At 40.6% G+C, this 26,603-nt stretch overlaps 1 protein-coding gene across 1 annotated transcript; it reads right to left on the reverse strand.

The window, feature by feature from the left end:
- Positions 1–14,751: 14,751 nt before the first annotated feature.
- LOC106487884 (tetraspanin-3-like) lies at positions 14,752–15,561 on the reverse strand. Its single transcript, XM_067316294.1, has one exon. It carries the CDS (start codon positions 15,559–15,561, stop codon positions 14,752–14,754), a length of 810 nt encoding a protein of 269 aa, XP_067172395.1.
- Positions 15,562–26,603: the final 11,042 nt, after the last annotated feature.

The following is a 26,603-nucleotide window of genomic DNA, read 5'->3' on the forward strand; positions in this document are numbered from 1 at the left end:
GATAAATGAATCTGAAAACTGTTTCCTGATGGCACAATCTTCCAACACATTATAAGGCCACGAAGAAAAACTGTCTGATCATTCTGCACCAGCACAGTTGCCTGTTAGCTACACCATTCTGCCAGGGATGTAGTTACCAAGCCAACAGACCAAATATCTGACTGAAACTATCATTTATCTGCTGCTAGTGAGTAGTATTTACTTAAAAAATCAAATTAAAATCATCAAGTGAAGTGGCATGATGAGGCAAGAGATTCATTATAAAATAAGAGAGAAACTAAGGTCTGAACGTGAAACCACCGATAGAGCTGAATGAGGAAGTTTCTATGGAAAAAAGTTTGCTGCTTACATTAAAATAATTTCTTCTTTTCTTCTTCTTCTTCTTCTTTTTTTTTTCTTTTCTTTTCTTTTTTTTTTTTTTAAGGGATGAAATAGGCTTTTATTGCTAGGTTAAAGAACTGTCTGCAGTAAGAGATGAAAACCAAAATCAGTTTTCAATCCTGCTATGGAAACAGAATACTTCACTTTTGTTTGTTTGTTTGTTTGTTTGTTTGTTGTAGCTCTGTTCTGTGCAAAAATTTATTTCTGGAAATACACATTCCTAACCTCCCACCCTGATCTCAATAAGCAGCCTTACGGTCTGGAGGTGAAAAAGCAGTCTGTATAGTCCATACTACGTAACTACTCAGAGAGATATGCATGTTTGACGACTGGCAGTCTGCCTGCCTGCCTTTGTCTTCATAATTAAAGCATTATTATAAACTATATAGCACAAATTTGTCCTCATGTGTCCTCAGTTCCTCCTTATTTCTTTCCCCCATTTTACATTTAACACATTTTCTCCTTCTTTTTTGCCTTCACAGCTGAGAACTGAAATAATCATTTCACAGCCCTCCCTTCTGACTGCTTTCCTAATACATATGTGCATTATAAGCTCATCCATCATTATTTTCAGAGATTCACATTTTTAATCAGGTCTGTACGTATATTGTTTGAGTATGTGGCAGTTTAATTACCCTCTTGAATATGTGAAACACATCTTTGTCATATCTACTTATATCTGAAGAGATCCATCCTATAACACTAATTAAAGAGGGATGATGACATTTTTTCTGTACTCAAATTATATCCCATCTGTCTAGTCATCCTCATGTTCACTCATTGGATTAATTAGGCGTGGGGAAAGGTTGTTTCTCTGGAGTTTTGCCTAATGCAGGATGAAAAGTCCATTTTAATGAAAAAACGTACAAAATTCCTTTCTTCTCCTCCCAGAATAATACACATAATCAAACAGAACCAAGTCCTTTATTTTGCTGGTATCAAAGTAACTGGTCATATATTCCATGGCATCAAAAGTCATATATCTTCACTTGTTTACTGATGTTAGCAGCTGATCTGGAGGGACATGCAGTACTGCCAACAAATCACAAATATTCTCTGTGTCCTGAAATCTAGAGACAGAGTTAAAACCAATTGTGTACTAATAACATTATTAAAGACCAGAGTGACATTGAACCAAATGGGTACAATGATGAAAATACATCAGTTTTCACCATTGCTTTTTATCAGCCTGAGAGTATAGACACTTTCTTCGGGTAGCTGAGACATTTACGTGGAATGTAATGCCCTCCAGTCTTGTCTAGTTTTAAAAGTTTAAAAGAAGTTGCTCTTATTAATGATACCACTGGTTTCACTCAAAGTGAGCTACATTTCCTTTTCATTTTGAAACTATTGCAGATCCAAGCAGATCTCTTGTATGCCTAAACCATTTGCTTTTATTGAGATATCAAATCCAAAGGTTTTTAAAACAATAAGGAATGGAAAACCCTGAAGAGTTAGTATAGTGCACCACCAACAAGGAACAAGTTGGTTTCACACAGAATCACAGAAGGGTTAAGGTTGGAAGGGACCTCTGAAGATCGTCTAAGTCAAACCTCCCTGCTTAAGCAGGGTCACCTACAGCATGTTGCGCAGGATCGCGTCTAGGCAGGCTTTGAATATCTCCAAGGATGGAGACTCCACAGCCTCTCTGGGCAACCTGTTCCAGTGCTCTGTCACCCTCACAGTGAAGAAGGTTTTCCTCATGTTCAGATGGAGCTTCCTGTGTTTCAGTTTGCGCCCGCTGCCTCTTGTCCTGTCGCTGGGCACCACTGAAAAGAGTCTGGCTCCATCCTCTCTACACCCTCCCTTTAGACATTTGTACACATTGATAAGATCTCCTCTCAGCCTTCTCTTCTCCAGGCTGAACAGCCCCAGCTCTCTCAGCCTTTCCTCATAAGAGAGATGCTCCAGTCCCCTAATCATCTTTGTAGCCCTTCGCTGCACTTGCTCCAGTAGCTCCATGTCTCTCTTGTACTGGGGAGCCCAGAACTGGACACAGTACTCCAGATGTGGCCTCCCCAGGGCTGAGTAGAGGGGGAGAATCACCTCCCTCCACCTGCTGGCAATGCTCTCCCTAATGCAACCCAGGGAATACCATTGACCTTCTTGGCCACAAGGGCACATTGCTGCCTCATGCTTAACTTGGTGTCCACCAGCACTCCCAGGTCCTTCTCCACAGAGCTGTTTTCCAGCAGGTCAACCCCCAGCCTATACTGGTGCATGGGATTGTTCCTCCCAGGTGCAGGACCCTGCACTTCCCTTTGTTGAACTTCATGAGGTTCCTCTCCGCCCACCTCTCCAGCCTGTCCAGCTCTCTCTGAATGGCAGCACAGCCCTCTGCTGTATCAGCCACTCCTCCCAGTTTTGTATCATCAGCAAACTTGCTGAGGGTGCACTCTGTCCCTTCGTCCAGGTCATTGATGAAGAAGTTGAACAAGACTGGACCCAGTACTGACCCCTGGGGGACACCGCTAGCTACGGGCCTACAACTAGACTCTGTGCCACTGATCACAACTCTCTGAGCTCTGCCATTCAGCCAGTTCTCAATCCACCTCACTTTTCCTGTACCAGAAGCTATCATAATGGCAGAGTATTTACTGAGTAGAACAGAGGACATGAACCAGCTACAGTCACATGTTAAAAAAAATTAATAATAGGGAGGAGAAGCAGCATCAGCAAAGCCTGGATTTTCCTGCCTGTTGTTACACATACGGTCTGACTGTGAGAATTGTTTTGATCCACTCTAACCTTAAAATCTTTTCTACTGCTGCTGAAGCATCCCTTCAGGCTTTTTCTTCTTCCAGCTAAGCCATTTTCCATTTCCTGAGGCTAATCCCAGAATCTTTTACTCAGAAGACGGTACAGTGATTGAAGATTTTTTTTGCTCAGAGAGTGATGGTACTCAAATGAGTGATGGTACTGGTTTCCCCCCTTTTAAACAGGACACAGCAAATATACTATATAAAATTAATTATTTTATAGTATGTTCATAGTATTAATTTAGGGTCATCAACTACTGACAGTCTAGTCTGATCCTCTGGTTAGGCCAGAAGATAAAAATAGCTATAAATTTGCATCAAAAAGAGGCAGCTAACTGTTGAAACTATTAAAATTTATTTCTTTAATAACAGTCATTTTTCATTGTCACTGTTCATACACACTGTACCAAGCTAGTTTGCATTTCAATATTCTTCCTGCTTAGTACACATTTTTATATTTTTTTATTTCACTGGCCCAATACAAAGTTAAACAGGGTTCTTACACTTTAATTAGTAGATTATTTGCCACATGTTAATCCATTTTTCAAAATATTTTATAAGAAAAAAGTATTTTTCCATATATGAAAATTTATTAACATATATTTTCTTAACAAAAATTTGAAGCTCAACGTTTTAAAGCCTTTTTTTTTTGGATGTTAATTAGCACAAACTAAAATCCCTACCAAACCCAAAATGCAGCCTGTGGTGCAGTGTTTCAGCAGTTGGTATGGCACTAGGTTAAAGAAAGTCTTTTGTATTCTAGAAACTTCATTTTGGTGATTTTTTTTAACCTTTGGTTTTTAGTAGCACCACAAGAGCATAATTACTGAGGGCAGAGATAAAAATATTTCTCCCATTTTCCAGTGCTTTACTCTACATATTTGTCATTATTTTATTTTCACTCTTAAATTTCATATTTTTCTCAACATTTTCTCCTCAGAACACAACAATCACTAGTCATCACACAAAACCTATTTAATTTCCTATTTTGTCCTCATGTGGTCTCTCCATCTTTAATAAACATTTAGATCATTTTGTGTCTCGATCAAATCACCTTGGAAAGAATAAGCACTCTTCTATAAGTGAAATGACAAAGACTATCTCACACAGACATGCCAGCTAACTTCTGCAACAAAATCCTGGAAAGTATCAAATTTTTACTTCAGCCAGCCAAGGGAAATACTCCACATATTTCAGATAACTCTTCCAGACTTACTTAAAGTTGCTATATCTTTTATAAGCCTAAAATTTTGTGCCACTTCTGCAACAACTCTTACCTGCAGTTTGAGGTGCTGTTTTCTCTCACACCACTCTGCAAATATTCAACATCCTACATTTTGTTTTTTTATGCTTAAGTTGCACAATTAGACTGATGAGGAAAATTTATAAACTCCAAAGGATTTTGCAGCTTGGCATACCAAGTGAGACTATATTCTTTATGGCTTTAAAAAGTTCTGGCATCAAGGACACCTTAGTTTCAAAAGGAAATTGGTATTTGACTCCTCAAAGAAATATTCTCTGACTAAGTATTGTGAGGAGATAAGCTGATTTATTAAGGGATCCTACTTCTAATTCTACAGCATGAAAGGTCGGGTAGTGTGGGGTGGAAATCTGAAGAGGAAAGGAGAAAATAAATTATTTTCTTATTCCAGTATGAATATGAAAAAACAGGCTTTAAAACAGGCTTTGTATTTTAAAAATATGCTAGTATCTTTCCTATAAGCTTGTGATTTTAATGTCTAATTCCTCCCTTTCTCTTCCTCCCGCCAAGTTAGTTAATTTTTAGTCATATTCTTTACTTCCTTATTTTTGACTCCCTACAAGTGATGCTTACAAGAAATGTTTACAAGCTTTTACCTATAAAAACAAATAATGGCTCGCAAGTTACATTAAAATCCCAGCTTCTGCTTTGAAAGAAATAGCAGCATTGTACCAACAGTCAACACTGGAAGAGAAATATGAAAGGGAGTTGCTTCACTTACACACTGTGTTTTAACTACTATAACATTACAAGTATTTCCATTAATTTAATAGCAGCACTGATATCCAGTATTTTAAACTTAATGTAATAAATGAAAGGTGATCACATTACCCAGTTTAAAAACTTGTTTTACATAATCTAATCACTTACTTGCTGCAATTTAATTTCACTTTACATCATTTAATAAATGAATGTCAATCATTTGGCATAACTGAATAAGTAGTTCAACTCATTCTCTGTTCTTCTTACATCACAAAGCAGGCTGCTTTTTGTCATCTTCCAGAATGGTATTGTGAGATTTAGGAGTTGAGTTTCATTTCTCATCTCAGCTTCTTTATTACCAAGTGTAATTCCACCTGGGTAGGAAAAGAATTTAGCCTAATATTATAGTCTGAATTTTTCAAAATGATTACTTAGGTTAGTAATCTAAAGCCCAGAAATTCCAGATATTCTTCTGTTTTCTGTGAAGTCAGTGAATGCATATGACACAATGGCTTTCTCCATCTTCTCTCCAAGATGGACAGGGAAGTGCTTACATGCCTCTTTTGAACACCTTGGAAGAAACAGGAAGAAAACTACACCTCTTTAAGTCTCCTAGGCATTTGCCAAGATCAGCATGACTGTGCTACTAAACTTTCTTTGGAAGTACACCACTGTCCTCAGACCACCTTCAGCCCAAAGGACATTGAAAATCCCTGAGAAGTACAACAGAGCCCTAGGGTTCTGGGGAGGCAGGTAGGCTTTCAGGAGGATTTATGAAAAAGTCTGGAACTCAATGCAGGATTTTTACAAAGGAGGCCCCAAAGGCCAGATTTTCACTACTGCTATGCTTGTGAGTGACTGGCTGCTACCTGGCCTAGCTCAATTTGCACATCATCATGCAGGAAACCTGTGGAGAAAGAAGGAGTAGGCTCTTCCAGGCTAACAGCCTAAGGATATTGCTGTATTGTAAATGAAACATGTTATGCAGGTACACATTAACAAGAAAATCCTGTTTGTCTCCATACCAAAGGTCATCTGAAGATTTAAGCCAGTCGCATCTACTATAAGCTGCCACAGTTCTGCTAATATCAGAGAAGTTGAGGAACTTCTCTGCATATTTGTAGATACCCTTACCCAGCTACTCTGAAACAACTTTCCATGGGGACAGACTTAGTCCAAAGGAGATACGTGGGAAACTCCACCAAAAGAGAGATGTTTCAGAATAGGGACTACTTCTCCCAGCATAGCTTCCCAATGTACATAATTCCTAAATTCACTCCTGCTAGCCAGAGATTAGTTATGGTGTGCTTGTGGATCTAGTTAATAGCAATCTCAGACTCTTTCTATGTAAACTCCTGGCAGCTGTTAACATTTACTCAATGGCTTTTAAAAATGACAACATAGCAAAAAGTCTGGAGAACAGGATTAAAACATTGCATTGTTTGAATAGTTAGTTGAGTGAGTTCCTCACTCTTTAAAAGGTATTTTTTCAAACTGTGATTATTTTCTTCTTCTTTTTTTAACCTACAAGTCAACCAACCTTCAAAACTTGTTTTATTAATTTAGATGCAAACCTCATACCTTTAATTCACAAACAAAGCTGAATTCTGTCTAATCTCCTTATCACATAGATCATGGTAAGAAATTAACAGTCTCAAACCTAATAAAAAAGGTATGCTGTTGAACTGTTTTCAGAAGACACACTTGTTGACATAATTTAAAGGACAAAGAGACAGATGAGAGTTTCCTGTATGTCAGTCTCTTGGGCATTTTCAATGGTCTAGAGCTACCATTTGAAGCCTCTTTAATTAGAGAGAAACATTTTGGAAAGGAATCATAAAACTCTCATGCAGTGGCCAGTTTCAGTTTTTTCATCCGGTCCAAGCCTGTGCAAAACATAAAGGAACTCTGAAGTGTATTTTTTACGATTATTTGCATACTGCTAAAAGTTGAATAGCCATCCACAATAATATTGGAGCACAAACTCTGTGTAAATGTGTATACCTACACACATAAATCACTTATTCCGTTTTCAAATATTCTCTCTTTCTGAAGCACACATACATAGTTTTGGAAGAGATTTTCTCTACAAATGCATATAGAATAGAAGAATGACAAAAAGTGAAAGGAATACATGACTAAATTGATTTAAGGATTTCCTATTGTTCCTGGGTTTTCTCCATAGCTACAGTCTCCTGCCTTCATCTCTTATGCCTTAAACACAACATTAATTTTTCTTTTCCAGACCAGCAGTATAATTTCTCAAAAAACTTACTGTTAACTAAGCTCTAGCAACAGTATGGATGCAACTTGTGTTGACTTGTTTAGCTTGTGCCAACTTCTCCTCTTTCAGCATCCCCACCTGGATTTAAAGCTGGGTTCATACAAATTCTGTGCCAGACAAATTAAGCCATTTTGTTCCAATTTTAAGGTGTGGAACTGAAAAGATGTAGGTTCCTGAGTATCTTTACCAGTGTGAGTTTTACTGACAGAATCAAGTGAATCATATGCACAGCTGCTTTTAGAGTGGTCACTTTAGGTACTGAGTATTTCCCCATAAGATATTTAGCTTTTCCTCAGCAAAGAAAATAGATGACATCACTCCTCACTACAAAACAAATTTTTGTCATGTATCAGACCAACAATGAGTCAGTTAAACTCAGTATCAGAGCTTTCTGAATTCTTCAATAAAACTAACAGATCTAGACTGAAAACAGGGTTACGTTTCCATAGTGATTTACAGAATATAGCAAGCAATAGCAGAATGTTTATGTTCTTAAAGATATGATTATTTTCTTAAAAAAAAAAAAAAGGTAAAAGGGAACCTCAGGACAAAGTCTGATTTCTGGCACCTAAAAGTATTAATAACAGATGACACCAAACCTTTCTTCTTCAGTGCTTCAGATATCAACTAAATGTCTGTTTGGAAACTTGCTGCCTCTCAGAAATGTTCAGAAAACATTCCATTGCTGTGAAAGAGCCATGCTCTCAAGAAATAATTACACACAATGGGATTTCTCCCTGGTATTTGAAGTAGCAGCTGCCAGATATTAGCGAAAGCCTTCACTGTTGGTGTTGTTGTGCAGATAATACTCTATTTAGCAAAAACAAAACAAAACAAATATAACAAACAAAACAAACAAAAAAATTAGCTCTTACACAGAATCTTTTCTAGCTGGTGGTGCTCACCCAACTCAATTTCTAAAAAAAACATAAGGCATGACAGTATGACCTTCTGTTTCATTGCACAAGTATGGAAACTTGCCAGGACATCAGACTCATGACTTCTATTTAATTAAAATAAAGAATAACTTTAAGTGATTTAACAATGTCTATGGGAGGTAAGTCTGGGCATGAGTCTTCAATAGCCTTCTAAAAAAGTCCAGTGTTTTCTACTTTGTATATGTGACACTGAGAATTTAATTACCATTCACAGAATCACAGAATCACAGAATCGCTGAGGTTGGAAGGGACCTCTGGAGATCATCTAGTCCAACCCCCCTGCTCAAGCAGGGTCACCTAGAGCACGTTGCACAAAATCACGTCCAGGCGGGTTTTGAATATCTCCAGAGAAGGAGACTCCACCACCTCTCGGGGCAACCTGTTCCAGTGCTCTGTCACCCTCACAGTCAAGAAGTTTTTCCTCATGTTCAGGTGGAACTGTCTGTGTTTCAGTTTGTGCCCGTTGCCTCGCGTCCTGTCACTGGGCACCACTGAAAAGAGTCTGGTCCCATCCTCTTGACACCCTCCCTTCAGATATTTGTACACATTGATGAGATTCCCCCTCAGCCTTCTCTTCTCCAGGCCAAACAGGCCCAGCTCTCTCAGCCTTTCCTCATAAGAGAGGTGCTCCAGTCCCCTAATCATCTTTGTAGCCCTTCGCTGCACTTGCTCCAGTAGTGCCACATCCCTCTTGTACTGGGGAGCCCAGAACTGGACACAGTCCTCCAGATGTGGCCTCACCAGGGCTGAGTAGAGGGGGAGAATCACCTCCCTCCACCTGCTGGCAATGCTCTTCCTGATGCACCCCAGGATACCATTGGCCTTCATGGCCACAAGGGCACATTGCTGCCTCATGCTTAACTTGGTGTCCACCAGCACTCCCAGGTCCTTCTCAGCAGAGCTGCTTTCCAGCAGGTCAACCCCCAACCTGTACTGGTGCTTGGGGTTATTCCTCCCCAGAGGCAGGACCCTGCACTTCCCTTTGTTGAACTTCATGAGGTTCCTCTCTGCCCACCTCTCCAGCCTGTCCAGCTCTCTCTGAATGGCAGCACAGCCCTCTGGCGTATCAGCCACTCCTCCCAGTTTTGTATCATCAGCAAACTTGCTGAGGGTGCACTCTGTCCCTTCGTCCAGGTCATTGATGAAGAAGTTGAACAAGACTGGACCCAGTACTGACCCCTGGGGGACACTGCTAGCTACAGGCCTCCAACTAGACTGTGCCACTGATCACAACTCTCTGAGCTCTGCCATTCAGCCAGTTCTCAATCCACCTCACTGTCCACTCATCTAGCCCACACTTCCTCAGCTTGTCTATGCGGATGCTATGGGAGACAGTGTCAAAAGCCTTGCTGAAGTCTAGGTAGACAACATCCACTGCTCTCCCCTCATCTACCCAGACAGTCATTCCATCATAGAAGGCTACCAGATTGGTTAGGCATGATTTCCCCTTGGTGAAGCCATGCTGACTACTCCTGATCACCTTCTTTTTCTCCACATGCTTGGAGATGGCCTCCAGGATGAGCTGCTCCATCACCTTTCCAGGGATGGAGGTGAGGCTGACTGTTCTGTAGTTCCCTGGGTCCTCCTTCTTGCCCTTTTTGAAGACTGGGGTGACATTGGCTTTCTTCCAGTCTTCAGGCACCTCTCCTGGTCTCCATGACCTTTCAAAGATGATGGAGAGTGGCTTAGCAATAACATGCGCCAGCTCCCTCAGCACTCGTGGGTGCATCCCATCGGGGCCCATGGATTTGTGGGTGTCAAGTTTGCTTAAATGATCTCTAACCCACTCCTCCTCCACCAAGGGAAAGTCTTCCTCTCTCCAGACTTTCTCTCTTGCCTCCAGCATCTGGGGTTCCTGAGGGCTGGCCTGAGCAGGAAAGACTGAAGCAAAGAAGGCATTCAGTAACTCTGCCTTCTCTGCATCCTTCGTCACCAGGGCACCCACCCCATTCAGCAAAGGGCCCACATTTTCCCTAGTCTTCCTCTTGCTGCTGATGTATTTGAAGAAGCCCTTCTTGCTGTCCTTGACATCTCTCGCCAGATTTAATTTCAAATGGGCCTTCGCCTTCCTCGTCGCATCCCTGCATACTCTGACAACATTCCTATATTCCTCCCAAGTGGCCTGTCCCCCTTTCCACTTTCTGTATACTTCCTTCTTCTGGTTGAGTTTTGCCAGGAGCTCCTTGCTCATCCATGCAGGTCTCCTGCCTCCTTTGCTTGACTTCCTACTCATAGCGATGCTCCAATCTTGAGCCTGGAGGAAGTGATGTTTGAATATTAACCAGCTCTCTTGAACACTCCTTCCTTCTAGGGCCCTCACCCATGGGATTACTCCAAGTAGGTCCCTGAAGAGGACAAAGTTTGCTTTCCTGAAGTCCAGGGTTGCGATCCTACTTGGTGCCCTGCTGCCTCCTCGCAGGATCCTGAACTCCACCATCTCATGGTCACTGCAGCCAAGGCAGCCCCCAACCTTCACATCTTCCACCAGTCCTTCTTTGTTTGTTAGTAGGAGGTCCAGCAGCACACCTCTCCTTGTTGGCTCCTCCACCACCTGGGTCAAGAAGTTGTCACCAATGCTCTGCAGGAACCTCCAGGACTGTTTGTGCCTAGCTGTGTTGTCTTTCCAGCAGATATCGGGGTGGTTGAAGTCCCCCATGAGAACCAGGGCCTGTGATCCTGAGGCTACTTCCAGCTGTCTGTAGAAGGCCTCATCAACTTCCTCATCCTGATCAGGTGGCCTGTAGTAAACAGCCACAACAGTGTCACCTCTGTTAGCCTGCCCTTTGATCCTTACCCATTCCTGTACATATATTTCATAAACTGAAAAGAAAATAAACTTGATGAGGGACACCTTACATTTCAAGAATCTGGCTTATATACTGCTCAGTTAGAGTGTAAAACAAGCCATCATTCAGAACAAGGAAACAACTGAAAACAGTTCCTAATAGAAAAAAGATTAAAAAAAGACAAAAAAACAGAGAAAGAGACAAAGAAGGACAGAAAAGAAACATGGAGAAAGAGACAGAAAGAGGAAAGAAATGAGAGAGAAGGAGGGGAGAAAGAGAGCAAAAGAAAGAAGGGGAGAGAAAGAGGAAGGTGAAGGGTGGAAGAGAGAGAGGAGGCGGGAAGCAGAGAGAGGAAGGGAGAGGGAGACAGGAGGGGGGAAGGTGAGAAAGGGGAGGGGAAACCCAGAGGAGGGCGGATAAGGGGGGAAAAGGGCACGGGAGTGGGGAGAGGAAAAAACAGTAAAATTTCAACATGTTCACCATCTGGAAAGGTGAAGGAGTTAGAAAGCAGCAGTCATGTTCAAAATTGCCAGGTTGTAACACTGCAGCCAGTTCTCTCTGTCAGCTGTAGAGGTTCCATCCCAGAGAGATTTTCTGGAAAGATATTGTCTGCAATAATATATTTCACTTTTTAACATTAACTTTGCCTTTTTGACTGTTGTCTTCTAATAAAAAATTCATCACAGTGAAATCTCCATCAGTCTTTCAGTGCACTCTGTAAAATAATAATTATAGAATATCTTTTCAGCCTTTGCTCTGGACATCAATTCCTTGCCTTCAGACCTAGAGCAACACAGTTTCTAGAAATGTTGAGTGTCAGTCATCTGCTGCCTATCCTCACAGCTGTTTGTTTATACAGAGTAGGAAAAACATCTGGAGATCCCTTCAGAAAGAAGGGTGTAATATATACATTGCAGTGGTATCCAAGTATTTAGGTATCATATAACACAGCAGTACACTGCCATTGCTCACAATGAGTACCATTTACATTTCAGAAACTTAATCATTTTAAGTCCAGAAGTAAACGCTTAGCATCAAATTGCATAAGACAACACAAGTACAGAGGGTGACTAAAGCCTTTGGTATATTTATTGACTCTGCTACAGCCAACCTTTCCAAAGGCATAGTAGTTCTGTCTCATGCATCCTCACACATTCTGTTTTATTTTTACAAGGTTTGAGATCATCAGCCTGATATGCCAGGGGAACATCTAATAATGCATTCTATGTAGGAAAACAGAAAGAACTCCATACCAAAATTAATTCCTAAAAACATTTCTAACAAGGAAGTCCCAGAGGATTTTTTTTTTCTTCTTTATTTATTTTATTGTTTTCTTAGTAGAGTAAGAGAAGAGGGAGCTGTGAATGACCTGACCTTCTTTTAGTGAACTAGAGAGGAGGTGTGGACACCCACATTGGTAATTCTCTTCTTTAACCACCTTGAAATTGCTTCTTCTCCACTTGAGGGTGAAAAATACAAACATTCCCCTTCCTAAAGAGATTCTGACTCACAACCTGGTAAGAAAGTTGTAAGGGACAATAAACGATCTGAGGAGAAAGCAAAATGCCCTTAAAAAAGGCAGATGGTAAAAAGACATCATGTTCACTCCAATCTTATTCCTTTCTCTCCTCATCAACCTCAATTTCTTCTGGGCCCAGTCCTCATCATTCCAGTTTCATTGTGTCTTTGTAAAGCCATAACAAAACCTTTGTATCACAAAATATTTATGAGCCCAGGTTCTACAAAGCCACAAATCCCCAACTGTGGCAGTAAAGTAGGTAAAATTGTTTCACTGCCACATGCATTAGGTGCCAAGCAAACTGAAAGAAATGGTTTCTGCCATTGTATTACTCTAAGACATAGCTATTTGATGTTTTTCTTTGGAAAATTTCTTTTTTTCTGGGAAGAATGACTATACTTTGGCATCTGGAGATTTGGAGCTCTGAGTTTTGCTGTAAAATAGGTGCCATTTGCTAGAAAATTTAAAAGCAATAATGATTTAGCTGACTAACTGCAGGTGCTAAGGGAATTTCTGAATCCAATGGAATTTGGGACCCAGGGGGTTCCTCATTTCCAGCCTGGTAAAGTTGAAGGGAGTTCACTCTTCCATTGCAGGAGTTTTCTCCTACCCCAGGCCAGTTGTATGTGTCTGCTACTGTTTCCATTTGCAAGTCTAGCCAGTAGTGTGGCCAAGTGCATCCCAGAGAGACACATACACACAAGCATGCTCGTGTGCTGGCCACATATCCAACACAGACAGAACAGTGCCTTTACCAGCACCCTCCATAAACACTGCCAGCACTCACATAAACAAGAATATGGAAGCCCAGTCCTGTTCCTCCTCTCTGGCTGATGAAGATAGATGAACTACAGGTACCTAATTGCTTTTTGCCTGTTGGTCCCAATTTTACCAAATCTGTACCCAAATTTGATATTTCTGATACTGTTACCTAGTCATCTCAGTGTTATATGTTATTAATGCGGTTACTCAGCACTGCTGCCTTTGCACAGCTCTGCTCCCTGATTATCTGTGAAGATTACTGTCTTTCACACAGCTCCCTCTTACCTACCTGTGAAATCCAGCCACCCCTCACAACACTATTTGTAATTTTTGTCAGCTTCTCACTTTGTTTTCTATTAAGTTCAGCAATTACTATGTCATGTCCAGTAGTTTCTCATGGCCTTTTCAGTTAGGCAAACCTCAGGCCAGTGCTTAGTTAGCTGCCTGCATACCTTATGGAAAAGCAGCATACTGCTCCTGTCATTCAAGCATACATAAGACCCCACATTATTTTTTGGTAAAGGAGGATTGACTCATTCTTTGTCTTGCCACAGAAAATTACAGTCTTTCTTCCTCCTATTCATTAACATAGGAATATGCAAATTCCCCTTCCGTTCAGCTATTGTGATAAGTATACCTCCTGATGTATGTCTTATTACTCATTACTCTGCTGCCATTAACCATATCTTAATCATTAAGATAATATCTTTGTATCATTTAAAAAAAATACATGATTTACTGTGTAACCATTGCCAAGTTCATAATATATTCCAATATGTGTATATACATATACACATGTAGAGAGAGTGTGCATATTTGGTGTAATTGATAGCAAATACTGCAAAGTAAATTAGTTTGAAAAACAATATTTGAAGGGAAAAAAGTGTTAATCTAGTTCTGAGGGGCTTCTTACAGAAACATTAAGAGGTTAAACAGAAGCTTGAACATGAGGAGTCAGTTCTGTAATTTCTCTCCATGATTCTAGTAAAGTTAAGACCTGTTCCAACAGTTTAGGTCATGACCTTACACTATACTCCCATGCTTTTGGGCAAGACATGCCCTCTACTTACAGTTTTTTTTATTCACCTCAGAGGTTTCACATCTGCACGTATTGAAGACCCTCTCTTGACTGCTCAGACTCCCAGCAGTAAGACTATTTATAGGTTGCTTATTGAACAAGAACTGGATGAAGAACAATTATTCTAATATTAAAGAAAATAAAAACATCAGTGATTGAGTAGTTTGGTTTATATGCAAATATATTTAGAAAAGAAAAGGGTTTTTTTCAGTACAACTGTAAATGGTACAAAACAAAACAAACCCACATTGAGGTCAGCAATGTCACCAGCCTATGAAGGCCTATGAGAAGGTAGCCGAGTCCAGAATTCGAAAGTCTTGGAAAGGCTGATGCCTCATGAGGATGCCATTGCTGAAACCAGCCAACAGCTCCAAGATGCTTAGCACAGTACAGCACCAAAACACATAGAGCATAACAAAATGCATTTGGTCTTCCAGCTTCCTTAGACAGCCCTCCTGAAAAAGCTGCTCCAGCTGGCATAAGTCACCCCTGCAATGAGAATATTTCTCCTTACAACAGCTTTCAGGGACACATGCTTTCTCAGTTGGAAGATGCCAAGAAACAGTTGTTGCCATTAGCCAGTCCGTGTAGTTTTGGACCCCACAACACTGCAGATTCCTCTGGATTTTATCCACAGCCCTGCTGCCAGGATTCTCAGAATATGGCCCATTGTACTGATAGAAGAGGTGACCCATAGTGCTTTTCAGCTCAGAAGACATCCTAGTAGAGTAGATCTGTGCCAGAAGAGCTGAAGACATTTCTAGACAGAGAAGTATCAGCAGCAAGTACATGAGCACACCTTGCCGATAGCGGGAGCCCTTAGCAGAAATAGAAATTGCCAAAATACCAGTGGGCAGCAGGACAAATGCAGCTGCAATAGCCAGCCAGCCTGGAAGAGGCAAAAAAGACTCCTGAAGAAAACATTTGTAGTTCTTGTACATCAGGATCACAAAAGCTCCACCAAAGGCCAGAGCTGCAGCAGCCCCCCATAAAACAAGACCAAGGAACATTAACAGAGTTCGAGCAAAGGATCTGAGCCAGGAATCCTCATAGCAATGAAGGGACACCATAACAGCCCTAACAGTCTTCATCCTGCTCTCTCCCTTGAGATCCAAGGCTCACTACCACCATTTGAGAAGTCTCCACCCTACTCTTCAGGTGTAGCAGATAACACCCCCACCCAAAAACAGCTTGCAAGAGTACAAAGTCAATGAGACTCCCTCAGTACAAAGAGTACTTGCAAGCTCTTCTAAAAATTAACATTGGTGTTCAGATACCTGGAACCCTTGAAAAGAGTTGCAAAAGCTGATGAGCCCAGAAGCATTAGGCATTTGGTAAGGTCCTAGTGCTGTTATATGTCATATGCATACATGGATGTTGGGCTGATCCCCAATAAAATGTGTTTCTATGTGCTATACAAGCATGTCATTAAGGCTAATTATTTTGGAATGAGGTACATGGTTTATATTTTCAATCTTGTCATTAACAGTAATTAACACACAGTAATTGACTTGTTAAATCTTCTTTCAAAGCTGTTCTAGGATGTGTGGGTTTTTTTCTGAAATTCTTCTCTGAAATATGCATCCACTCTCATCCCTGTTCAGCTTCCTGCTCTCCCTAAACCTTGAGCTTTGGTGGTTTCCGTGCCATTCACATATTCTCTTGAATGCTATTTTCTGTGATCTCTGTGATCTGTATCTGGGAGTGGGAGAAGGGAGGAGCAGAAAGGATTTCCCCTGACAGCTACATACACAGGCAACTTCACAGATTTAATGTTTCCACAATGAAGAGGAGTTAAAAAGAAAGAAAGAAAGAAAGAAAAATATCAGAAAAGTATGAAAAAATATTGTGAGGAGTAATGGAAAGCTGGTTGCTTATGTCTAGTTTACAAGCTTTGTGAAAAGAGCACACAGACCTGCCTCTTTTACTTTCTGCATTCCCTCATGCTTATGAAACTTAATGAAATATTTAAGAATTGAGTTACAATACTATTTACTTTTAGTTTATTTTGAAAGTTTTGAAATACATTAGAAAGGCTCATACTGCGCACTTAGCCCCATGTGGAGAACCGTGAGACTGCTTGCAAGAGCAGGGAGCCATCCACACAGATCTTATTCCAGAAGTCAGGACTTTCATGGCAAAATAGACAGAAGTATCCATGTGCCTGCTTATCCTTCACAGGAGTCAGAAACACCAACATTAAAAATTAACTGAGAACCAGTTTCCAGCCAAGAGCTCTCAGCACCCAGTGCCACCTGGGAGTTAAAGCATACATTGCAGGATGTAAGAAGTTGCCACAGTGAAGATGAATATTGGCAGGGTTGTCCAAAATGCAGTAAGTAAAAGAGAGCTTCTGCTCAAAGTTTTTGCTGTTGTGTAAAATAGGCAAGATAAAAGAAGGGCAAGAAAAGTGATGAACTGAGCCCTGAGGTGCCCAAAAGACATAACGGGCACCTTTAATAACCCTGCATTTGTGTTAAGTAATTTTACCTGCATGTGCAGCCAAAGGGTTGACAAAAGCAATGAGTGGAGGTACCACAAAGAGAAGGTAACATGACAAAGAAAATATTCTTAGAGTAGAATAGGAATGCTCTTCTGTTTTCTTTCCAGTAAAACACGATAAATGCTGTCCTTGCTTTCTCTGAAGTTGTTTCTGCTTATGAACTGATAAGTATTGAAATTCAAATGCAAGTGTAACAGATAATGCACCTTAGATAAACTACTCTCTGATATGTTACTGAAAGTATAATCCTTCAAGTTAATAAAATGCCAAGTGTGTAGTTTTTTTGCATTCATTGTTCTAACAAACTAAGATTAATATTGAACTCTTCTGATGAGCCAAGAAATTCAAAGAGTTTTTTTCCACACAGGTCTGGCACCTGGGACCAGAGATCTGGCAAGTCAGCATTGTGTTTTTGTAAATGCAGTGTAGGCAGATGATTAGATTCATTTTAAATGACATGAAGTGTCATACAGATTGATCAGGGAGAACATCTGAGCTCTTGTGTGGGCAACAGTTCAAATTAGGATGGCGAGGTGGTCCCTTTGGATTTGTGTGAGCAAGAGGAGATCAAGAGGAAACCAAGAGGAAATTTACATGGGATCAGGGCACAGTTAGACAAACCCAACTAAATATAATATGAACTTCATAAAAAAAAAAAAGACAGAATCTCAAAGCCAGACCTCAACCATATGTTGTCACAGTAACAGAAAAAAGCCCTAAAGCTGCCTTAAAACAAATGGCATTGCTTCAGGAACCCATGCAGAGATGAAGTTATTGTATCTGCACCTTTTTTTGTCCATTTCACAATTGTCCATTTCACATTTCTTTGTCCATTCCACTAAGTTAAAGCACCCTTGAGCAGGCTGGGCTTGAGGTTTAGAACATGATTTCAAGCTCTTGTTAGATTAAATCATGTCAGTTTCTAATGCTATTGTACTTTATAATAAGCAAGGTTGGGGTGCTTTAATCCCAACTATCCAATGGGATTAGTGAATGAGAAGCCAGAAAGTAAATAGGAAATCAAATACAGTTTTTTTGTCAACCTCACCCAACTCAGTTTTTTATATTAAACTTCCCCTCCCATCCCCTAGCACTTCCCTTCTGTCTGGCAGCTGGAAGCTAGTGTGCAACTCAACAGGGACAGCAGATAAGAAAAAAGGGTTAGCACACTAGTAAAAAGTGTTGGCAGATCAGAAAAAAAAGTATTAAATTGTTATCCTTGGTATCATTTTCTCCTTCACTGACCCTGACCCCAACAGTGTATCTTTTTAGAACAGAATAGATTCTTTGCATTATTTATTATTATTTTCCAGTTTACAAGGAAAGCCCTGGTTGTGTATAAAAGTACAACAAATAAATCATAATATTCAAATTTAAAACCTTTGAATCTTCCAAATCAAATCATCTGAATTATTGACAGACAGTCAAAATGCCATATAACAGGAGAACTTGGTAACATGCAGAATATTTTTATAAAACCTGGTAACTCCAAAGAATTCTATTGGCTCTTTGGGAATAAAAACTTATGAGACATGCCATATTACAAGATCATTCTGACAGCTCCAATGTGAAGGGCTGAACAACTCTGATTCCAACCTGATTCTATAGTTTCTGCCATACACAAGCAGTTGCCTTAGCAACCAAGATCATATGATGATGCATTGCATGAGACTAATATCTTTCACAGAAGGTCCAAAGCGAGCAGAGAAGATATGATTGCAATCTCCTTTTTCTGCAGCAAATGTACTCTTCACAAGTACTGGTTTACCATTGTGCAGGTGTTTCAGCTACAGCCAGTCAGATGTTTACCCCTGCCTCTAATTTCCTGACCAAAGCTGGCCTTTTTTGTAATTGAAGAACATCATCAAATTCTTTCAGAGATTTTGTTTAGTTTTGCTTTTAATATTCCAGATTTCCACTGGTGTAGAAAATATTGAGAATCAAATGTCAAAGTTTTTTTTTCATATATTTCCTTCTTCCCTTTTTGAAATGAACACAACAGCAAAACCTTTCTTTTTTTTTCTTTTCTTTTTTTTTTTTTGCATTTTTCCAATCTGGAATTGTTATAACATTTCTTGGAACAGTGATGGATATGCCCGATTGAAAAATAATAAAAAAACCCAATAATCAAAACTTCTTTCCACATTTCCATAATTTTGGAACTGTAGAAGTTGGAGAAGATTTAAAAAGACACAGAATGGAAAAAGAAATTAAAATAAAAAGAGACATGGTTTTCTTGATAACTTTCATTTTATTGCGATTTGTAATGACAGGTTCAGGGAAAAAGTATTTGTAAAATTTTCAAAAATTAAAGAAAAGACAGAATACTGTAAAATTCAAGTCATTCTGACATTTAAAGTGTTTAGTGAGTTTTTTTATTGTTTTCGATGATCATTAGCAACAATATTTTTTATGTGAATGGAGTGTTATTTTTTGTGTTTTACACTGTATGCAAGATTTCTTGGCACTTTTTGAAGTTATAAAAAGATTCTTAGTAGAAAATAGAGACACCTTGGTTAATAACTCACAACAACAGCTTACATATTTCTCTGTAGGGAGAAAGTCAGAATTGTCTGAAAATATTACTTGGAAGTTAGCAAACTGTGTAAAGGCCTGACAAGAAGACTGTATTTGTCAGAACTTCCCCAGAACAAAGCTTCTTCTCTGTAAAATCTCCTCAGAGAAAGGAGTCCTTGTAGGATGCATTTTTCCCAAGAGAAGGCATTCATCCAAAACTTGGACTCCTGCTGGGCCAGCATTCTTGATGGTGCTACATAAGAAACCCCAGGCAAACCATGTCAACGCTGTGGGTGACAACCATGAAACCTCCTATTTGTGACCACTTTGATCGCATTGTGAATGAATCTAGTTGTACAGCCTAAAATCTTTGCCACAAAGCAGTCACTTGAGAATAAAAGTTTGGAAATGATTTTTTTTTAATATTGATACTCTAAAATCTACCTACAACATCTGCCATAAAGCTTTCAAATTATTTATGTCATGAATCTGAAAATCAGTTAATTTCAGGACTCTAAGTTATTTAGGTGTTTTTGCAAATGCTGCTTTTGGGTACTCCATTTCTAGGAAGAAGGAGGTCTTTGAATGCTCTTTGAGCTCCCAAAACTTCAGCCATAAGTCATCAAGATTTATGACAATATGGAAACCTGGATCCTATTATTGATTTTACAGTGTAAGTCAAGACTCAAAGTCTGTTTGTTATTTGGGTCATTTCAGCAGAGATGTATTTGTTCTGAGTGTTATGCTTGTAACTAGCTCTTCAAAACTAAGATGAAGAGAATCACAGAATCACAGAATCGCTGAGGTTGGAAGGGACCTCTGGAGATCATCTAGTCCAACCCCCCTGCTCAAGCAGGGTCACCTACAGCACGTTGCACGGGATCGCATCCAGGAGCGTTTTGAATATCTCCAGAGAAGGAGACTCCACAACCTCTCTGGGCAACCTGTGCCAGTGCTCTGTCACCCTCACAGTGAAAAAGTTTTTCCTCATGTTCAGATGGAACTGTCTGTGTTTCAGTTTGTGCCCGTTGCCTCGCGTCCTGTCACTGGGCACCACTGAAAAGAGTCTGGTCCCATCCTCTCGACACCCTCCCTTTAGACATTTGTACACATTGATAAGATCTCCTCTCAGCCTTCTCTTCTCCAGGCCAAACAGGCCCAGCTCTCTCAGCCTTTCCTCATAAGAGAGATGCTCCAGTCCCCTAATCATCTTTGCGGCCCTTCGCTGCACTTGCTCCAGTAGTGCCACATCCCTCTTGTACTGGGGAGCCCAGAACTGGACACAGTCCTCCAGATGTGGCCTCACCAGGGCTGAGGAGAGGGGGAGAATCACCTCCCTCCACCTGCTGGCAGCACTCTTCCTGATGCACCCCAGGATACCATTGGCCTTCTTGGCCACAAGGGCACATTGCTGCCTCATGCTTAACTTGGTGTCCACCAGCACTCCCAGGTCCTTCTCCACAGAGCTGCTTTCCAGCAGGTCAACCCCCAACCTGTACTGGTGCTTGGGGTTATTCCTCCCCAGAGGCAGGACCCTGCACTTGCCTTTGTTGAATTTCATGAGGTTCCTCTCTGCCCACCTCTCCAGCCTGTCCAAGTCTCTTTGAATGGCAGCACAGCCCTCTGCTGTATCAGCCACTCCTCCCAGTTTTGTATCATCAGCAAACTTGCTGAGTGTGCACTCTGTCCCTTCGTCCAGGTCATTGATGAAGAAGTTGAACAAGACTGGACCCAGTACTGACCCCTGGAGGACACCGCTAGCTACGGGCCTACAACTAGACTCTGTGCCACTGATCACAACTCTCTGAGCTCTGCCATTCAGCCAGTTCTCAATCCACCTCACTGTCCACTCATCTAGCCCACACTTCCTCAGCTTGTCTATGAGGATGTTATGGGAGACAGTGTCAAAAGCCTTGCTGAAGTCTAGGTAGACAACATCCACTGCTCTCCCCTCATCTACCAAGCCAGTCATTCCATCATAGAAGGCTATCAGGTTGGTTAAGCATGATTTCCCCTTGGTGAAGCCATGCTGACTACTCCTGATCACCTTCTTTTTCTCCACATGCTTGGAGATGGCCTCCAGGATGAGCTGCTCCATCACCTTTCCAGGGATGGAGGTGAGGCTGACTGTTCTGTAGTTCCCTGGGTCCTCCTTCTTGCCCTTTTTGAAGACTGGGGTGACATTGGCTTTCTTCCAGTCTTCAGGCACCTCTCCTGGTCTCCATGACCTTTCAAAGATGATGGAGAGTGGCTTAGCAATGACATCCGCCAGCTCCCTCAGCACTCATGGGTGCATCCCATCGGGGCCCATGGATTTGTGGGTGTCAAGTTTGCTTAAATGATCTCTAACCCACTCCTCCTCCACCAAGGGAAAGTCTTCCTCTCTCCAGACTTTCTCTCTTGCCTCCAGCATCTGGGGTTCCTGAGGGCTGGCCTGAGCAGGAAAGACTGAAGCAAAGAAGGCATTCAGTAACTCTGCCTTCTCTGCATCCTTCGTCACCAGGGCACCCACCCCATTCAGCAAAGGGCCCACATTTTCCCTAGTCTTCCTCTTGCTGCTGATGTATTTGAAGAAGCCCTTCTTGCTGTCCTTGACATCTCTCGCCAGATTTAATTTCAAATGGGCCTTCGCCTTCCTCATCGCATCCCTGCATACTCTGACAACATTCCTATATTCCTCCCAAGTGGCCTGTCCCCCTTTCCACTTTCTGTATACTTCCTCCTTCTGGTTGAGTTTTGCCAGGAGCTCCTTGCTCATCCATGCAGGTCTCCTGCCTCCTTTGCTTGACTTCCTACTCATAGCGATGCACCGCTCTTGAGCCTGGAGGAAGCGATGTTTGAATATTAACCAGCTCTCTTGAACACCCCTTCCTTCTAGGGCCCTCATCCATGGGATTCCTAGAAGATAACGAGGATATACAAAATTGTATTTATTTTGTTGATCTCTAGGGTAATGATCACATGCAAAAAAGTTCTTGATTAAACTGTTCACTTGAGCAGGCATTATAAAAAAAGAAAAGTTTTACAACAGTGATAATGGGATGAGCAGAGAAATATTTGAAATATTTGGTCTGGCCTGAGACAGATTCATCAATTTCCTTTAAGATGAACGCTTTGGATTACCTTGGTGCAAGCAGCTAGTCAGACCTCTTCAGACCTCTAATGGGCTCACCTGAATGAGTTTTACACAACTTATGCTTCATAAACACATCTATGAAGATGAAAGTTGACAAGTTTAGGTTCTTCTGGTGAATAACTGATTCCTTTTTCAGTTCACTGACTGAAGAAAAATCAGTAAATACATTCATTTTAGGTGTGTGTGACAATGGATAAAAAGTTCAGCTTCTCCACCAAGACAGATATTAGCAAAAAGAACGTTGTCAGCCTACAAGGCATCTGAAAATTTATCCAGGTGAAAGTAAAGGGAGTATTTAATATAGTCCCTTTCTCTTTTTACAGGCATAGTACTAAGTATTCCTGTATCACATGTGAGTTCCTATCATACCAGGTTTTGTAGTGACTTAGTACAGAATTTATTTTTATTATCTTACCTAAATCATGATAGGAGCATTTTAAATGGCAATCTTGTCAGAATTAGTCTTACAACACATTTGAAAGAAGTGGAATCAATTTTAATAGGATTTTACACGTTTTCATTCAGATGAAAGGTGGTTTTTTTTTTTTAAAAAAAAAAAGGAAGCAAAACCAAAGGTATTTGCAGTCTCTTTCTGGACTCTATTTCTATTTCTATCTACAGTCCCTGCACTGAATAATTGCCTTCAAGAGACATTTTGATTTTCAGTATAGATACTGTCACCAACATGGAAAGGGTCTCTTGGGTCTAAACTCATAACAGCATCTAAATGTAAAAAAAAAAGCAAGCAAATGAAAATGTATTTGAACATGGAATGTAACATCACCTTTAAGAGAGAAAATGTGCATGCTAGTAGAGGGGCACTAGCTTTCAGGCCTGGCAACAGGCATCATGGACTTACTTTTCCCTGGAAGGAGTTTTTAAGCCCAACTGCCTGGCACCAGAGAACTTTTTGGAAACCTTGGTGAGGTTCACCATTTAAGTCTAACTAAGACTTCCATACCACAATATCCTGGCAGTCCAGAAGCACTGTATTTTCTCCCACAACACTTTGACAGATGTGGTTATCATAACCTAAGTGCCTTCTTCAGCACCTTCCAGCAGAACTGAACTCCAGGATGTGCACAGCTTGAGAAAGCCTAGGATACACTGTGAGGAAGGAATAACCTGGAAGATACTGCTTTCTTGCCCGTGGCACAGTTTGGAGCACTTTTTGCTCAGCAAGAATTACAGTCATGACTGAAGTCCAGTTCAAGCATGAAGATCTGTGCTAGTATACACTTAGTCATATGAGCTGCAGTTACACAAGGATCAGGCTGAACATGGAGCTGACTGATCAGCCAGGACATTTGGAGGAAAAGCAATGTGGGTAGGTGTTACACAGATACTTACTTCCACTGAATGTAGCTGCTTATGAAACAGCCAGTGACAGAGAGTGTAGCTGCTGAATCAGGATAAAGCCTAGAAAAAAATACTGAGAGATAAAAAGCATTAACACACATTTTCTTTTTTAATATTACTTCAGAAAGTTTTGGGGGGGTTGCCTGTAACAAAAAAAAAAAAAAATCTGTTTTCCTGATCTGCACTGCTAGAACTACAATCACTCAGGACATGAACAGAAAAGAATTCCATAATTATGGAGTTAATTGTGGTCTTCTTCAGAGAACAAAATACCAAATTATTCAGGGTGCCATGAGGTTCCATCCAAAATAAAATATTTGTTTAGCCTGACTTCTTCTTCCACCTAACCTCTGCATTCATCCAACTAAGTACTATGATAAACTGCAGTGTGTGTGTGAATCAGGCAAGTGGGGGGATCCATAATCCATGCTAAACAAAGAGGCAACATTGTACTGCTTGTATAAATTTCTTGTTTCTCAGTATTCATTTGTGGATGAGCATAGGAGAAATCTTGAAGTGGAACAGGCATGAGAAGCAATAAAAGTTAGAAACTCATGATGTTTGTGAATAGTATATCCTTTTTAGATAGTCAGTTTATATCTAGTTAGGCAAAAATCTTCCTTGTGAAATCCTCTTGCATCAGTTTCGACATTTGTGTGAAATTTCATTGAAGCCTATTCTAGTCCAAAATCCAGAATGCATGGAACTGAGCATTCAAAATGAGGTGGCAGTTACAATTTTGTGCCTGCTAGAAGCCTGTTTGGCTTCCCCCAACACAAATTCAAATGGTGAGGAAATTATCTGCCTTTTAACAACAGTCCTTGGAGGTGCGCAGGAAGGACACCTGCAGCAGGAAAAAACATTGTACCATTCCTGTCAGCACTTTACCAGCAGTGGAGATAACCAGGCAGTTTCAGTTTCTCCATGTCACGCTGACATATTTCACCAGCACTGAATTCACTTTAGAAATAAATTTATATTTACAGACCTGTCACCAAGTGGAATACATAAGGAATTATTGTAGGCAAGCGATTAAAACTCCCGTCTCCATAAAATGTGGCGTTGACCGACAAGCAGCTTTGGTAGGGAATCATTTGTGCAATGCAGAGGAGGGGAGGAATGGTTACTTGAACTGCAGACCTTCGGAGATTTGTTTTGGCACAAACTGTTCTCTCAGCTTCTTCCTGTTCCATGTGCACTGGCAGAGGCTGTGCAAAATGCCAGAAGGAAAATAGGATGGACAGTAAGAGAAATGGGAACTAGAGTCCTTCATGTCCATTGCAGCTGTAATAGCAACAAATGCCCTCCAATTCAAACATTCAAGGTGTCTTTCCTCTGACTATTTGCATAATTTTTGCCAAGTGGCAGTCCCATTCATTTTAACAACAAAAATACAGCAATCCTCAACTTCAATTCATCAACAGGTGCCACTTTGACATATGACTTAAAAATACTGAAATACTGCACTGGAAAGATGATAGAACCCATGGTAAAAAACACTGTTGAAATCCACAGTGTTTCCTTACCCCTATAAGCCCAGGAAGAAATGCAAATCTCAGTAAATACACACACTTTCTGTGTTTGCATCAGTTCCTTTTAGCTAATTAGCTTGCTTTATCTGCTCCATGAGGTCGTCTGCAACAGTAAACTGTATGTTTAGACCAAATAATTTTTAATAATGTTTTTAGTGAAGTTATGCTGAATGGTTTGCTAGTAACTAGTAATTAAACTGTTAATAATAAAATACTATTTTTATAAATAAGTAGATCTCAGATATTTTGATGCATGTGTTTGCTTCACAGTGGGTTTTTGGACAAATTTACAGGTAGCAATAAAGCGTATTCACCAAATGAAAAATATGTCTTCCAGAAAAGATGAAAGCAGCAGGAACTGAAAGCCTTACTGTTTTCTTAATCATGTCCTCACACTGACAAGTGCTTCTGGGAAGGCAGATTCTAGAAAAAGAGGCAGGTGAAAAGTGGAAGTAAACTGGAACCCTTCCACTGATTTCACAGCTGACAGAAAAGTGTCCATGATAAGATCCCGAACCTCAAAAGTTCTTCTGAATGAAAAAAAAAAAAGAATTTCAGAATCATTGGGTAATAAAAATAATGAATATACAAAATGTTTCCTATAGAAAAATACAGATAGGTATTTTAATGAGTTTATCTAGGATCTGAAACTAAAACTAGAAATTGGAAGAGTCTAGAAAAATCAAAATGTTTTATTGTGTCCATCCCAATGAGCAAGAAGTAAACAAAGGGGTCAGGAGATGTGTATGGATGAACAAAGCGCTCCTGGCAAAACTCAAACATTAAAAGGAAGTATACAGAAGGTGGAAGAGGGGAAAAGGTAACTTGGGAGGAATAAAGCAATGTTGCCTGAGTATGCAGGGATGGGTCGAGGAAGGCCAAAGTCCATCTGGAGTTGAATCTGGCAAGGGATGTCAAGGACAACAAGAAGGACTTCTTTAAATACATCAGTTAAAAAAGGAAGACTAAGAGAAATGTGGGCCCGCTGCTGAATGGGGCAGGGGCTCTGGTGAAAGGAGGAACTTTCAGAGCAGCTCAAATGGCAGTCTGAGATTTGGCTTGTAGTCTGTCATTCCTAAAATTGAC

This window comes from Apteryx mantelli, chromosome Z (genome assembly GCF_036417845.1).
Source record: "Apteryx mantelli isolate bAptMan1 chromosome Z, bAptMan1.hap1, whole genome shotgun sequence".
Lineage (NCBI taxonomy): Eukaryota > Metazoa > Chordata > Aves > Apterygiformes > Apterygidae > Apteryx > Apteryx mantelli.

Coding starts and splice junctions, on each gene's coding strand:
- LOC106487884 (XM_067316294.1), bottom strand. CDS start 15,561: ATGAAGACTGTTAGGGCTGTTATGGTGTCCCTTCATTGCTATGAGGAT.